This window comes from Camelus dromedarius, chromosome 13 (genome assembly GCF_036321535.1).
Source record: "Camelus dromedarius isolate mCamDro1 chromosome 13, mCamDro1.pat, whole genome shotgun sequence".
NCBI classification, from domain to species: Eukaryota; Metazoa; Chordata; class Mammalia; order Artiodactyla; family Camelidae; genus Camelus; species Camelus dromedarius.
In genome coordinates, this window is record NC_087448.1 from 67,489,615 (window position 1) to 67,506,567 (window position 16,953).

General features: G+C 45.7%; 1 protein-coding gene across 3 annotated transcripts in view; it reads right to left on the reverse strand.

The window, feature by feature from the left end:
* Nucleotides 1–16,953, reverse strand: part of WASF3 (WASP family member 3) — a 77,436-nt gene that overhangs the window by 21,064 nt on the left and 39,419 nt on the right. For all 3 annotated transcript variants that reach the window (XM_064493252.1, XM_064493254.1, XM_031465789.2), the window contains exon 3: nucleotides 13,414–13,556. In XM_064493252.1, the coding sequence (XP_064349322.1) occupies nucleotides 13,414–13,546 (133 nt within the window). In that variant the 5' untranslated portion in view covers nucleotides 13,547–13,556. The remainder of the gene's footprint in view (nucleotides 1–13,413; nucleotides 13,557–16,953) is intronic.

A 16,953-nucleotide genomic window follows, 5' to 3' on the forward strand; every position in this document is an offset into this window, starting at 1 on the left:
TATCTTACGTGGTGCCCAAAACTGCCCCCTGGCATTAAATTCTTCTAATTCATATTCTGAAATCTAAGTATATGGCGCTGACTCTGGCACTCCCTAAAAATCGGTCTGTTGAATTCTGAGTTAAATTTTTCTGCACAGATCATCTCTTCAATCTTAAAATGTAATTAGCAACATTCCTGAAAATTTAACAAGCAAGATAGTAATCAGTATCTGCTTACGTTGAATTTCCAAATAATAACACCATTCCTTTATTCACTCAACAAACATTTAATAACTGCCTACTGACTGAGGTACACCTGCATTGTATCTTCCCGGATAGAGATACCACTTTTTTTTTTAACTAGTTCATTTTTTCAGAGCAGTTTTAGGTTCACTGAAAAACTGGGCAGAAAAGCAGAGAGTTCCCGTACACCTCACCCCCCACCCTCCCCAGACACATCGCCTCCCCGACTATCCACGTCCTGCACCATAGGAGGACCTTTGTTTAAATGATGAACCCACGCTGACATGTCATCATCACCCCAAGTCCATGTCCACATTAAGGCCACTCTAGGTGTTGTACATTCTGACATATATGTGGTGACATGTATCCACCACTACAGTACCACACAGAGCAGTTTCACTGCCCGAAAAATCTTCTGTGCTCCGCCTATTCACCGCCCCCTCACCCAACCTTGGCAACCACTAATCTTTTTTTCCTGTCTCCATAGTTTTGCCTTGTCCAGAATGTCCTATGACTGGAATCACATAGTATGTAGCCCTTTCAGATTGGCTCCTGCCACTTAGTAATGTGCATTTAAGGTGCCTCCGTGTCTTTTCATGGCCCGACAACTCGTTTCTTTTTGTCACTGAATAACATCCCTTTATCTAAATGCAACAGTTTTACTGATCCATTCACCTGCTGAAGGACATCCTGGTTGCTTCCAGGGTTTCGTGATTCTGAGTAAGTATTTGGGGGCAGCTTTTTGTGTGGACCTAAGTTTTCAACTCATTTGGGTGAATGCCAAGGGCTGTGACTGCTAGATTCTGTGTTAAGAATACGTTTAGCACTTTAAGAAACATCTAAACTGTCTTCCTAAGTGGCTGCGCCATTTTCCGTTGCCGCCGGCAGTGAACCAGAGTTCCTGTTGGTCCACATCCCCGTCAGCATTCGGTGTCGTCAGTGTTTTGTATTTTAGCCACTCTAACAGGTGCGTGGTGGTGGCATCTTGTTTTAGTTTGCATTACCCTGGTGACATATGACAGGGACCATCTTTTTGTGTGCTTATTTGCCACCTGTGTATCTTCTCTGGTGAAGGGTCTGTTCAGGCCTTCTGCCCATTTTTTAATCAGGTTTTTTTTTATATTGAGTTTTAAGAGTTCCTTGGATAACAGTCCCTTATCAGACTATGTCTTTTGAAAACATCTCCTCCCAGTCTGTGGCTGGTCTTCTTACTGCTGACAGTAACTTTTGCAGAGCCCACGTTTTTAATTTGAATGAAGTCCAGCTTATCAATTACGTCTCTCACTGTCACGCCTTTAGTTCAGTATCCGAAAAATCGTTCCCCTCGCCCAAATGAAAAATTAAAAAAAAAAAAAAAGAACAGTACGTTTGGGGAGGGTGTAGCTCAAGTGGCAGAGTGCATGTTCAGCACGCGCGAGGTCCTGGGTTCAGTCCCCGGTACCTCCTCTAAAAATAAAGAAATGAGCAAACCTAATGATCTCCCCCTATAACCACCCCAAAAAAGAAAAGAATAAAAAGCCATCGCCCCACCCAGGGCACCTCTCCTGTGCTATCTCCTAGGCGCTTTACGGCTTTGCATCTAGGTCCACGATCATTCTGACTTGATTTCTGTGACGGGTGTAAGACGCGTAGACCCACAACTTCTTTTTATTTGCGTGTTTTGTCAAGGTATCGCTCAGATGGAAAGAGAACCTGACCTTGCAGGAAGAAAACTTGCCTGGAGCAAGAACGGCCGTAATGTTTCCACGGTGCTTTACAGTTTATATGTGCTCTCACTGTAACTATGACACTATAACCCCCATGAGAGTAAAAGCCACCTGGGCCAGTTCAGGGCGGCCACCCCCACCTGGGACAGTGCCTCCAGGCATCATCTGTGCAGGAGTGAGTCCGCTTGGGAGATAAACAGGGAGTCACTGCTTCCACTTTCCAGATGACTAAGCTGGGCACCAGAAAGCTGGTCTGTCCAAATCTCGTGGTGAGTAAGTGGGAGAAACAGATGAAGCAAAACCTTGGTCTCCTAACTTCTGATTCTGCCTTATCACATACATCCCTCAACTTTCTTGGCTAGAAATCAGCAACTTCCATGAATTATTTCAGGCCATGAGACACATGGTAACTTCCTATTTACTTAATGAAACAGACTAAAATATCTTGTTGCTTCAATGATTAATCTCAGATACTGGGTAAGTATTTCTTTTGAATTTAAAATTAGTATAATTCCATAAATCTTAACAGTGCAATTGTTTTAACAAGGGAGACTTTGTCTTAGAAAAAAAGAGTAATAAAGAAATCAATAAACACACATACACCCTTGCCAGAAGTGGGGTGGGGCAGACTACTTATTTCAGCCGAGAAGTAAACTGTTTCTCTTAAAGCCGTGGATCTGCAGGATGCTTCTCTGGAGTGGCTTAAAACTGCCAACAGCTCCCACTCCCACAACAGACGGAATGGTTCCAAAAGGCAAAGTAAACAAACAAACAGACAAAACTTCACCCAAATTACATACGTTCTTAAACACTGTAACCAGATGTATCTAGAATTAATGTTTGTTTGCTGCCTTATAAACTCTTTCTTGAGCAACTGACTTGTGAGTCTAACTACCTAAAAAACATACCCACACTGATGTCCTGTAAGAATCGCAAATCCTGTACAGGTTCTAACACGAACTCGTTTCACACTAACGCAAACCCGCGTCTCCATGCGGAAAGGCGTCAACCATCCCAAATGAAGCCCAAGCAAGAAATGGAGCCATCCCGGCTGCACCCTCCCTCGAAGGCGGATGGACACCAGCCCCATCCCTTTCTGCCCCCAGCCCTCGCTCCGGCCCCCTGCTCCTCTCCTGAACTACACCAACAGTGCTGTTCTTCTGCCCTCCCACTCACCTCCCACCCTCCAACCTGCTCATCGTGCTGCTGCCAAGTGATGTTTGCAAGGGAATGACCTGTCTGCGTGCCCGCTGCTCCGATTCGTCACTGCCTCCATCACCTCAAGGCAAAACCCAAGCCCTGTGCCCCTCATCTCTGCCCTTCCCTTGTGCTGGCCCTTTACCTTTAATTCTTAACCTTACTTAAAAAAAAAAATTCAACTGATACTATACCCCCATTGGACCAAGTACTCGATTTATAAAAAGAAACAAATTAAAGACTTGCACACTTAATCTTTTGCCAGCTGCTGAAAGCTGACAAGTGACTAAAGAGAAGAAAGTGGAAGGAACTCTATTTTCTGATGAGCAAGAATAAAGTGCTGCAATTACAGTTTTGCAAACTGCGTCTTATTTGAAAAACTTAATTTTACTCACTCTTCCAATGGGAAGTCCATTAATAGCTAAACTAAAATAATTCTGAATTGAACTGAAGACCATATCGAGGTAAGTACAAGTTATTCATTCTTTACTGACGAAGAATCTATTTACGGGTTAATTAGCACCACTGTGAACCTGCGTCCAAGTATGTCAGGTTGAGGAGTACGCCTCCAACCTGCCAAAGCGTCAAAATTATAGGTGGGTCTTCAACGGTATTTAAAAGCGAAGATTTACTGTAAACAGTGTGTCCGATAAGAGTCCTTTCTGTGGAACAAGAAATTGGTCATAAGGAGGGCCTTTAGAAATTTTAACACATACACCGGGCACCTAGATTTTGCTTTGTCAAGATTCTGGCTTTTCATTCTCATTCTCTACTGCAAGGAACCGGGCTCCTTGAAAAAATGACTGATTCTAGCAGGCAGCTGTGTACATAAGTTGGAGGTCTAGGGAGGTCAGAACCGAAGCGACACATGTGGAGGTCATCAGCGTGGACTTCAGGTGCATTTCCAGCCACAGGACAGATGAGGTCGCCAGGTGAACGGGAGCAGGTAGAAGAGAGTTCTGTGGCCATACTCTGGAGCCCTCCAACGGGGGAGGCTGGGAAGATCATCAGAGGAGAGAATACAGGAGAGCGCCCAAGGCAGGAGAAACACCATGTGCGCCCGAGCCGGTGGGAAGGCCCCTCCAGAAGGAGGCGGTCATCGGCTACAGCCAGCGGTGCTCAGGGATCAGGCCGCACGCCCGAGGCTGAGCACGGGCGTCAGCAACGAGGGCGTCACTGGTGGTGCTGACAAGCACAGTTCCAAGGAAAATGGGACAAGACTTCAGTGGGGACAAGAGACGACGAGGGACGTAAAGGCAGCGGAGACCTGAATGGTTCTTTTAAGGAACCTTGCTGTGAAGGGAGCAGGAAAGGGGGAGACAGGCAGAGGGTGACGGGAGGGGGATCTAAGTTGGGAGGCTTCTCGGTGTGTTAATATCTGGCATCAGGGCTGATGCTATGGGGGGTGGGGGCAGATGATGCAGGGAAGAGAGGGGGTAAACCTGGTCCCGGAGGGCACATCAGGCGTGGGGTCCGGTGCTCCCGACAGAAGCACAAACAATCCCCACCGCAGGGCGGGGTGCACGGGACAGGCTGGTGCGGGGGCACCTCCGAGGGCAGGTCTTGCAGAAGCGGGGTGTCTGGTTCTCCCCCCACGGCTTCTACTTTCTCAGTGAACTAGGAAGCAAGTCATGAGCTCAGAGTCTGAGGTGGAAAGAGCAGAGAGGAAGCAGGCACTCTCCGGGCGGAACTAATTAGCAAAGGGATTCCAGCAGGGCTGCCGAGCAGAGCAGCATCATGCTTCATGCCTCCCTTCTAACACAAGCCCCTAAAGCTTCCAACCTCCCTCTAAGCACCTCTTTACGTAAATCCCACACACACATCGGTAATTTTGTGTGTTCATTACCCACACAGTTAGAAACCGTTCGCAATTTCCTTTTTGATTTCTTCTCTGACCCAAGGATTATTTTAGAAGATACTGCTTGATTTCCAATATGTGCGAATTAGCTAAAAAGATTATTATAATATTTTTTCCATTAGCACCATACTCTTTGGTATCAATCTTTCCAAAAGTATCATCTTATGGCCAAGCACATGTCCTATCTTCAGGGACATTCCATGAGAACTGAACATTAAAAGAACGTGTACCCTACAGGTGGGAGTTCAGTGTTCAGTAAAGGAGAATTACATCAGATCGGCTGGGGGTGTTGTTCAAACCTTCTATATCCATGTAGATTTTTTAATCTATTTGTTTTTATCAATTATCGAGAGGTTTTTGTTAAAATCTTTATGACTCTGGGTTTGTCTATTTCTCCCTTTGGTTCTGTCTTTATTCCATGTACTCTGTAGCTCTCTTTTTAGGTATATAATCATTCAAGCTTGTGTGTTCTTGATAAATGGACCCTTTTATCACTATGAAATGTCCTTGATCTGTTCTGTGGTCTCCTTCATTTGGTGCTAATATAGCCACGTCAGCTTTCTTATGTATTGTGTCTACATGGTATAATTTTCCCATTATTTTCCTTAAATCTACGTCTCCATCCTTAAAAAAATACAAGTATTTTAGCCTTGATTTTTTTATTCAGCCTGATAAGCTCTGCCGTTTAAGTGCAGTGTGTGCGATGTTTCCTTTTCACGTGATTGCCAACACGGCCGGTTTAATTCTGTATCTGCGCACTGGTCTTCCATTTGTCCTTCCTGTTCCTTGTTCCCTTGCTCCTTTCCTGCCTTCTTCTGGGGTAATCAAATAATTACCTTAGGATCCATTTTATCTTCTCTATGTGTTATCCTTAGAGGTGACCGGCAATGAAAATGTGCATCCTTAACTCAGCTTACCGTCCCTTCTAATGGAGCATTTCATACACAACGTGAAGCCTGCAGGATAATTCTGCTTCCCCTTCTTCCCTTAGCGCCTTACTGTCACATATTTTCATGTCACATAGGTTATGAACCCCACAATAGACTTTAAACAGTCTTTTAAACAAATAGACAGAAATGCGTACTTTAGGTGGCCTTTTATATGTACGCCCGTGTTTGCTCTATCTGGTGATCTTCAGTACCTTCTGTGGGTCAGAGCTAGCATCCAGCACCATCTCCGTCAGCCTAGAGAATGTTCACAGCGCTTCCTGCAGTGCAGGTCGGCTGAAGGCTGCCTCAGACTCTGTGTGGATAAAATGTCGTTTCACTTCTTACTTCCGGGTTTCCAGTCCCTGCTGTTTCTGGTGAGGAGTCAGCTGTCTTCTTTAACGCTGTCTCCATCCTAGTATGTCACGTGCTTTCTCCTCTTGCTTCTTCTAAGACTTTCTTTGTATCTTTGTCCTGTTAGCAGTATCACTGTGTGACTAGGTGTGCTTTTCTTGTTTTAATTTTTTAATTTTAATTTAAAAAAATTTCTTCCTGAAATTTGCTGAGCTCCTTGAATCCACTGGTTGAATATTGATCATGAATATTCAAAAATGCTCATCTGTTACTTCTTCTGCCTTATTTTCGCTCTCTCTTCTTCTGGGACTCCAGTTACACATTTTAGACCGTTTGTTATTGTCCCCTATTTTGCATGCTCTCTTAATGTTTTATTTTTTTCCTTATTCATTTTCTCCTGTGAGTCAGCCTGGATAATTTCTATTGCCTTTGTTTCCAAATTCACCAATGACTTCTGCTTGGGTCTGTTCTTAGGGCCACCGATGACTTCACTTCGGATGCTGCAGTTTGCAGGTCTAGTATTTCTTTTGTTTCTTTCTTAATAGTTTCCATTTCCCTGTGAAGAAATCCCCTATTTCTTCACACATGTTGGCCACCTTTTTCACTCTGTCCATATACTTTTTTATTCTTTCTTAGAATTTCCGTGTCTACGCTCACACTACCCGTGTGTTCTTGAACACTGTCTCCTTTTTCCATTAGAGCCCTCAGCATATCAATCACAGTCACTTTAAATTCCTGGTCTGAGAAGTCCAACATCCCTGCCACATCTGAACCTGGTTCCAGTGCTTGCTCTGTCTCCTCAAATTGTGTTTTTTGTCTTTTAAATGTTTTCTGTAGTTGCTGAAAGTCAAATACGACATAGGGATAATGGGACCTGGGGTGCCCAGGCCTTTTGTGATGTGTCAGTAAGGTGAGGGGACGGCTCTCCTGACGGGTAACTGACAAATAAAACTGTACATAAAGTGTATAACGTGACGATTGATAAACACACACTCTGTGAAATGATTATCATGATCGGATTAACTTGGTTAATTAACCTCACATAGTTTGGGGGTTTTGGTAAGAATACTTCAGATCTACTCTCATAGCAAATTTCAAGTGTACGATACACACTGTTTAACTGTAGCCACCACACTGCACATCAGAGCCTTGGGGCTTCTTCCTCTTACACTTGAGGCTTGGACCCTCTGACCAGCGTCTCCCCATCCGCCTCCCTCCGGCCCGTCACCCAGTTACAACCATCTGCTCTTTGTCTCTATGAGTCTGACTATATTTTAGCTCCCACATACAACTCCGGCCACACAGCACTTGCCTTTCTCTGTCTGGTTTATTCCACTGAGCACAGCATCCCCTAGGTTCACCCACATCACAAATGGCAGGACTTCCTTCTTTTCTGCTTCTGAATAACATCCCACTGTATTTGTACCACGTCTTCTTCATCCATTCATCTGTCAACAGCAGTCCTGTGATTTGGTCTCCCCTCATCCCAGGTGAGACAGGAGGGGTGCTTCCCTCCCCCAGGTCTGTTAGGCTCAGGTAAAACCCAGCCCCCTTAGGCTGTGGTTCAACAGCTTCGTTGGATGGCAGCTATACGCTGAGAAAAACAGAATGCTCTGGTTGTTTTTGAAAATGGCTCCTTTCCCCTCCCTCGGATGGAAGCACAGGGGATTTTTCTGTGATCCTCGCTGTGAGACTCCACTGGGGCTCCCAACAGTAGGGCGCCCGCTAACACCAGGCCCTCCAGGGCAGGAACCCTCAAATCTGTTCTCATGGAACCCCCTGCAATCCAGCCCAGGAGCTGGTTCCCAAACCCCCTCAGGGCTCCAGCCAGGTGAGCTGTGATTCTCGGGGTCTGTTTGTCTGTCTGTCTCTCCAAATTTCGGGGCTGCACTTTGTCCTGCGACCTCAGTTCTCTGATGGATCTAAAAGAAGTTGTTTTCAGTTTATTGAGCTTTTCTTTGTTCGAAAGACGGGAGTGACTTCAAAGTTCCTTAGATGCCAAGCTGGAAACTGAAGTCCCTTCAGTACATTTTCCATAGCTATTTTAAAGTACCTGTTAGCTAGCTCCAACACTGAGGTCATCTGTGGGTCCTGTTTCTACTGACTTGTTTTCCTCTTGACTGTAGGTCACACTCTTCTCCTCCTCCATGTGCCTTATGTTTATTGTTTGGACAATGTGTGTGAAAGAACAGCGGGGACTGGAGCAGGCAATGCTCACGCCTATAAAAGGCCACAGTTCCAGAAAGAATGCTGCTAAGTCTGGGCTGCGGATAATCACAGTCATGTACCTGATAATGACAGTGATCGCAGTGAGCACAAGTTTAGAAAAAGGGATTAAAGACCTTTAAAATCTTCCCTCAAAGTTTTTAGATGACAATTCAGTCTAAGTCAAAACAATCAGAAACGCACTTACAAATCACTTCAGACATATTACCTCGAGCCCACAAACTCACGTAAGGGAAGGACACAGACGATGAAACCAGAGAGGTCTGGCGGCCTGAGCGCACATTCAGACGCGCTGACTCTCCAACCTTGCTCTCGGGACCTACTCAGCATTTAAGTCCTGCTCTGTTGCAGGCCGTCCAGGGCCAGGAGAAACAAGCAGCATTTCTCGTCATGACTCCTGTGATGCCCGGAAGGAAGGGTACCTGACGCTCCAGGCCCAATGACGGGAGTCGAGGAAGTGTCTGAATCCCCAGTAACCCTGCCTTTGTGGGGAAGGAGTTCTTATTACATGCCTGCCTCTGACTCTACGGCTGACAGAACTCTCACCCTATGCTTTCACAAGTGCACGTGACTTCTCACCTCCTTTCGTGGCTTTCTATTTTTATCCATAAGAAATACAAATACTTATCTCAGTTTGAAGCAGTAAATTTCTAAAAATTCATGCTGTTTCTTCCAGTCAACTCTAATACATTTTCTCTTAAATTCCCCTTAACCCAGCGTTAGCCTGCACGGAAATGAACTTGTGATCTATTTTTCTCGTATTTATTGCATTTAAATCATCTTTTCCCCCTAAGATCCCATTTGGCTAAAAATATCCAAGAAATCTTTCCAGTGCATGTCTTCAAAATATTTAAATCTCTATTCTGAGTAGAACCGCACTCGGCATAATCGATGAACACAACTCCTCATTTCAGATCCAACTGCATAAAGCAAAGGGCTGCACTGCAAGCCCTCTAGGAAGAATTGCTCTGTCGATTTGGAATTTGGTTTCGTACGAGACATAATATGTACCATAAGGAGACATAATATTAATAAAATATTAATCACTCATTAAAATCTGAGAGGAAAACAGACTTTCTCATTTATACAAGTGCTCAAAATATAGAGATTAATGGAAAATAAATTTTGTAATAATTTTTTTAAAAGAGACTCATTTTTAAAATTAATGGAGTCCCAGAAATGTATACCATTTGTAAAAATGATCTTAGCTTTTTGTGAGGTTTGACGACTTGCAAGACATAAGAAATTAAAAAAAAAAAAAAAGCCAAAAAGGACCAGATATGTAAGTACCAATTTTATACGTGAATTTATGACGGTGCCCCCACAACAAAGAAATATACATGTGTCCAACAGCGAGATAATGGTTAACAGTGGTATATCAATATAATACAGTAATCTCTAGCTATTAAAAAAATGTGTCTTAGAAGAATTAACAAAGATATTTGTTATATATCAAGTGCATATAGGCTATCAAACCATATTAGGAGACACCATTTTTATAAAGATGTATATACTAAGCATTATCAGTGATTTCCTCTGATTAATAGAAATGTTGTAATTTTTTTCCCTTTTGCATTGTCCCATGCTAAATTCTCTATCTCATTAGTGCCAACAGATACAACCAAAAACCTTGGGGCAAAGGGTTCACCAAAGGTCTCACTCCTTTCCTTATGACATCTTGGGGGGCCTTCTTAAGAAAGAAAAAGGAAGACAGCTGTTACCACAAGAACAAAGAGAAAGAAGTGGACGCCAGCCTGTGAGGTACTGGAAAGGATGTGCGTCATCCTTGGCACAAATGCCCTATTTCCTTTTTAAAGCAAATTACGTTAAAATTAATTATAATATCAGTAGGAATTTGATTGCAAGATAGTGTAATTTTAATTGAGCAACTAGCTGATAGGAGCGAGAGCAGGCAGATAATTAATGAGGGGAAATGATGAAAAAGCACTCCTGATGTAATGTTAACTGCTGCACTAAACTGTCATTATTTGAACAAAAAAAATCCACACCCCATTGCTGGTAAAGCAAGTAACATGCTATTTTTTTAAATTAAAGTAGAACTGAATAGATTAAAAAAAATAAATTTCTTCTGTATAGCACAGGGAACTATATTCACTATCTTACAATAACCTTTAATTTAAAACAATGTGAAAATGAATATATGTATGTATATGCATGACTGGGACATTGTACTGTACACCAGAAATTGACACGTTGTAACAGATGATACTTCAATTTTTTAAAAAAAGGTTAAAAAAAAAAAGGAGAGTTGATTTACAATATTATTTTAGTTTCAGGTGTACAGTGCAGTGATTCAGTATTTTTACAGATTATACTCCATTAAAATTATTATAAGATAATGGCTACAATTCCCTGTGCTGCACAATATACTCTTGTTGCTTGTCTGTTTTATTCATAATAGCTTGTTCTCTTAAATCCCATACCCCTTTCTTGCCCCTCCTCTCTCCCTACTGGTAGCCACTAGCTTGTTTTCTGTATCTGTGAGTCTGTTTCTGGTTTGTATACACATTCATTCACCTTTTAGATTCCACACACAAGCGATATCATACAGCACTTGTCTTTCTTTGACTGACTTAATTCATTGAGTGTAATATTCTCTAGGTCCATCCACTTTGCCACCCTGACCTCTCCAGTCCTGAATGACATTTCAGCAGCACATCCCATAATAAACAAGCACATGCTCTGTGTCTTAGGTCAAACTTCCCGAAAGACATGACTGACCGGCCGGTCTTCTCACTCCAGCCCCTGGTGTCTGACCCTCAGGCCCCATCTCCGGTGCACACTCCCACAGCACCTCTGCAGCGACTCTCAGCATCTTCTTCGTAAAGCTCCCAGGTGATTGCAACAGAGACAGGGTGCGATCCGCTGAGCAGCCGGACGGAGCTGACCGTCCGTGAGGCGGGAACCCACCCGGGTCCACTCATGAGGCTGGAGCGGGTGTGCGTACAAAACGTGACCAGGCTCCAGTGCTGCCCTGCTTCCACTGCTGCTGTACCAATTTCCACAAACGTAGTGGAGTAAAACAACACAGAATCACCTTCTCACAGCCCTGGAGATGAGAAGCCTGAAAGGGGCATCACTGGGCTAAAGCCGAGGGGCTGGCAGAGCCGCCCTTCTCAGAGAGGCTCCAGGGAAAGTCCATTTCCTTCCTTCTGCTGCTTCCAGAGGTCGCCCGCGTCCTTGGCCGGTGACCTCTTCTCCCATCTTCAAAGCCAGGAAAGGCTGCTCCATCTTTCTCACGTCAGATCACTCCGACACTCCTTCCTCCACAGGTAAAGGGCCCCCGTGACGACACTGGGCCCACGTGGGTAACCTCCTCGGAGGGTAGCTGACTAGCAGCCTCAACACGCCCTTGCCCTGTCACACAGCACATCCCAGATCCATGGATCAGGACACAGACATCCTCTGAGGGGCTGTCACCATCCTGCCTACGTGTGGACTTCGTGGAATAAAACATACCATGTGGGTAGTTTCACTTACAAGGGTCTGTGGCCAGGCAGGCACCACGGACAAGACCAGCGTAACACTGGACTGAATATTACAGCACAAGGCAAGGTGTGATCATTAAAACTTGAACAAGTCATGCTGGTTTTCATCACTTGGACTCTATGCCAAGAGCCAGAAAAACAAGAGACTAAAGCATTCTTACAAAAGTATATGAATGCAAACAGAAGCATTTCTACCCTTCAGTAATTTACAAAGGATCCCCCATGTTTATATGAGTTTGTACATTTTATCAACAACCACTACCAACAATCAACTATAATTAGTTCACATTTCAAGAGAAATCTAAATTTAAAACCCATTTTAAGTATTTTCCAAGTTACTTTTGCCTTAGCCAATGGTTGTCGATACATCAAAATATATCAATAATGATGCAGTGCGATTCTTTTAAGGAAAAAAATACTCAATCATAGTGTTTCTTCTTCAAAATAAATAAAAGTACTAGAGTTTTTAAGAACCATTCTCCCGTGTTTGAGGCTAGCAAGATGTGAAATTCCATGCAGGATTTTCTAGTTATTAGCAGAGGTTCTGAAAATCTTCACTGTGAACACCTGTCACCCAAGAGGCAGTGTGAACCATCTAAACTGAAAGGAGTGGGGAGAAGTGAGAAAGTAAGATCCTGACGGAAACGAGGAAGCCGGGGAGGAACACAGCAATTCAGAATGCTTTGAAGGAAGAGCATTTTCGTGCACATCTGAGTCGTAAGAATCGGAATATTCCTGGGTATTTCATATTAATGTCCAACATCAGGAAAAACAGGAGGCCTTCTCTTCCTGATGGTTGTACTCGCGTTTGTGTAACCCGTGTGTGTAACACACACAGGGTACTGCACATGTGCGGCCATCAGCTCACCTGCTGACCTCAGGGTGGAAGTCAGTACCTGCATTTTAACCTTCAGTAGGATAAAATCAGCAAATCTTACTAGTCTGGGACTTTGTTCTTTGATTTATTTGGGATGTTGGTCAATCAACAAACATTTATTGAGCAGCCAAGGATAATACAGGTGTGACCTATTTTCAATGTGGTACGTTAAAAAAAATTAGTTTTGTCCAAGTTTAATAAATAACCCACGTTTGAAAAAAATTTCCTACCAGTTACTTTATCCTCTTTTTTTAACAAGCTTTAAAAAAAAAATAACACTACTTTAAATCTACACGTTTGGTCTTGTCTAGTAATTTGTGGACTGGTCCGTTCTAACTTCACAGAGTTGGTATCACCGGACTACTGAGGATGCAACAGTTAACTTCATGCTGGGAAATTCAAGAGGGAGGGAGAGGGGGAGCTCTCTCCCTCAAGCGGCAGTCTCTCCTTTGGACAACTGTGTAACAACAGAACTGGATTTGCTAAATGTGTTCAAATTAATAAATACGTCATTGGTAATCAGAAAGCAGGACTCACTCAGGCTGCTCAGCTGGCGGATGATGGCGGCCAGGGTGCTGTTGGTGACACACTCAAGTTCACTGGTGATGCCCTCGGGCAGGGCTCCACGGCACAGGTGCCGGGGCTCGATGTTCCTCTTCACCAGAGGCATGGCTCGCGGTCTGAAAGTTAACAAGACGTCTCTTCAAAGTTTGCATTCGCATTTTAACAAGCCCAGAGTTTTAACTCCCTGGAACATGGACTCTTTCCCGGGAATCTGCATTATCCTATCGTTTCTACGCGAGAGAATCGGCTAAATACGCAACAGAGGCTGAAGTACTTGAAGGAACTACAGATTCCAAAGGCAGATTACAGCACAATCCTGCTCTTACAGGAAAGCAGCACGTGCGAGACTCCCAGTCAAGCCGGGGGCTGAATGCGTGCGTCTTACCACGACGCGACCAGAGGGGGCGAAGCAGCAGCCGCGAGCTGTGGGCAGAGCTAAGGGACCAGAACATGGGAGAGGCCGCCCTGGACGCGGAGGAGGGTGCAGGACGGTGCCCACCCACCTGGACCACCGATCCTTGCCTGCCTGTCCACGAAGGCTCGGGCAGGGGGGGCCGGGCACCTAAAACGGGGAGATGGAGGCATGAGGGCTCTTAAGATCCATTTACGAACTTCTCCTCCCTTCCTGGGCTGCCCCTCCTCCCCTGGCCCAGCGTGTTTTACTCTCTGGAAAAGGTAAATTCGATGATCTGGACTGGAAACACTAGGTAGAGCGAGGGGGCTGGGGAATCACTGAAACCAGGAGCATCCAACCAACCTATGCTGAGTGGTGAGGCAGACCTGCCCCATGCAGCCCAGCTCCCTTCTCCACGGGGCTCCCAGGACACCACCCAAGAAGACTGGAACATGCCTCCCCGAGGAACGTTTGGAGAGAGAAGGTCTACAAACACTGGCATTGTGACAAGGCTTCTCCCTATTAAAACAGCCAGCCAGGCCACCAGCAGGGACACCTGCCAATCACCTCTCCCGACACGCAGCTTCCAATCAGCTTTCAATGCCACAGACTTCAGTAAGGAAAGGTAGTGGAGGTCGCCAGATACCCAGGGAAGCTTTCCCCGTTATCCTGGGAAAGCAGTCCACCTCTCACCTCAAAAAGGACACCATAAAGCAAGCAAAATCTCAACTTCTTGTTTCAGGAGGTACACAGAATTGCAAACCTACTACTGATGCAACAAGCCTCCTGCTCACGATGGCAGGAAACCCGATGACTGGGATGCACTGTCATGCATGATCAGGAGTAAAAACAGAAAAGCTAGGACCTCAGTGACACCGGAGCAGGCGAACCAGCCCTGCAGTGCCAATCTGGAACTCCTGCAGTGTGAAGCCCGCAGTATCCTGTGTGTTCACGCCACGTCGGTGGGTTTCAGTCACTTGCGGTTAAACTTACTCCTGGCACAGTCACTGAATGCTGTACTCCCCTGAAGGGCCGGGACGTGTGAGGCCCAGAGGAATTCTTTCCTTTCCCTGCTCTCTTCACTCCCGCTGTTCACCCACCCAGTAAATACCACCTGAGCACTGACCTGGCACTGGGGTCCCGAGGTGGCTGGAAACAGATGAGGTCCCTCCCCCCAGGGAAGTAAGACATTGGTCCAAGCACACGGGTCAGGGGACTCGGGTTATGAAACCCTGGGGAGGGGCGGGTGCGGACCTCTGAGCAGCCCGGGGCAGCCTCCCTGTGGCCGTGACACTGATCTGGCCAGAAGGTGGATGAGAGCGATGGCACAAGGGCTCTGGGAGAGGGAACGGGCCGGATGGAGGAGCGCCAAAGCGGGCGACAGCTGAAGAGGGCACGTGCTGCTCAACGTCTGTGTTTTTATTGACTAGTTCCGCCTTACGTCCAGGAGGGCGGGGCAGAACACACTGACCGTGTCTTCACACTTGAATAGTATTCCATCCCGACCAAGGTGTGCCGACTCCGGTTCACCACTTCCCCGCTGCCCCGCGCCTTCCCTCCCTCCCTGTGAGGCAGGGTAACAAGGTACCTCCCTCAGGGGAGGACTTACTGTGTTATCACACCTACAGGTCACTCAGCACAGGGCCAGCACACAGACACTCACAGAGCGGCCCGGGGGAGGGTTTACAGCTCAGGGGTAGAGCGCGTGCCTAGCATGCACAAGGTCCCCGGTTCAATCCCCAGTACCTCTGTCAAAATAAATAAATAAACCTAACCACCTCCCTCTAAAATGTGACCGATTAACTTTATTGTATCTTATATGCTGTTATGTTAGTTATTACTCTGCTTATAACAATAAAGAAGGAACAGTTGACTGGTTGAAGATAAGGCTAAGCCACAGAAAACAGATAACAATATGCACATAAAAATTATGTCAAAGAAGGGGTACGCACCCAAGGAAGAAGTTAAAACATGGAAGTTCTAGATACACTAAAAAATAGGATTTACTGTGAGTTGTCATTTCTTTTCAGGAAAATCTGTTGGAACAAGAGGTTGGTAACTAACTACAATAAATTAGAAACCCTCATAAAGAAAACAAGGAAAGTCATTAACAAACTTAATAAAAGCATAAAGTGTAGGAAAGAAAAACACTGAAAACTGATCATCAGAGACACGCACACGCTAAGCGCCACGGACGTGCACTGCACTTGTCTGGCTTTCTAATCACGTGGACTTGTACGTACGAGTTCTGTCCTCAGAATAAAAGTGATGCAGAAGAGGGGCCCTGCTCCCGCCCCGCCCCCCAGAGCCAGTCCTCTGAGTGCTGCCCCCATTCCTCCCACGGAGCCCCTTTCACTGTGAAGACCCAGCGCCGTGTCTGCCTCCCCCACTTGGTGGCATCCTGCTCGCCTGCCAACACCACCCAGGAGACGCCACACAGATGTCACCTTCCCACGGGCGGGGGAGAGCCTGTGCTGTCACCCTCCAGAGCTACACGGCCTCACCTCTTCCAGGGAAGCTTCAGATGAAGTCGTGATGAGGTGGGGGCGGGGGTGGCGGGACTGTAAGATTCCGTGACGGTGCTTCCCCGGGATAAACGTTCCAGTGTGGCTGTCAGAGCACAGTCTGTAAGTTCCCGCACGACGATGGGCAGAAGGGCCCAGAGAAACAACACCGGCTGAGGAACCGGACGACCTGGGTTCCAGGCCCAGTCCTGCCACTAACACCCCATGACCCTGGGCACATTCCTAACCAAGGTGGGCTTCGGCTTCCTCTTCTGAAAAACAGATTCGCTCTCACAGGGCCCTCCAGCCCTGAGCTGCTGTCTCCCCCCCTTTGCGAGAGACCCAGCCGGCTTTCAGGCACCTCAGAACTGGATTTGGGTCCTGGTGCCCAGATGACTAGACACTCGGGACACCTGGGACCACAGGATCTATTGTAGACTCGAGTCTCCACCTGTTTTGTAATTCTTCGTTGTGTATAAACATTTATTTTGATGCAAGTTTATAATCCAGGAACCTCAGAGACACTTTTACCAGGAACGATTTTCCTCCTCTGTTTTGACCAGCTGGCAAAACCAGCCATTTAAATAAAATTAACTTTTTTTAGATAAACAGAAC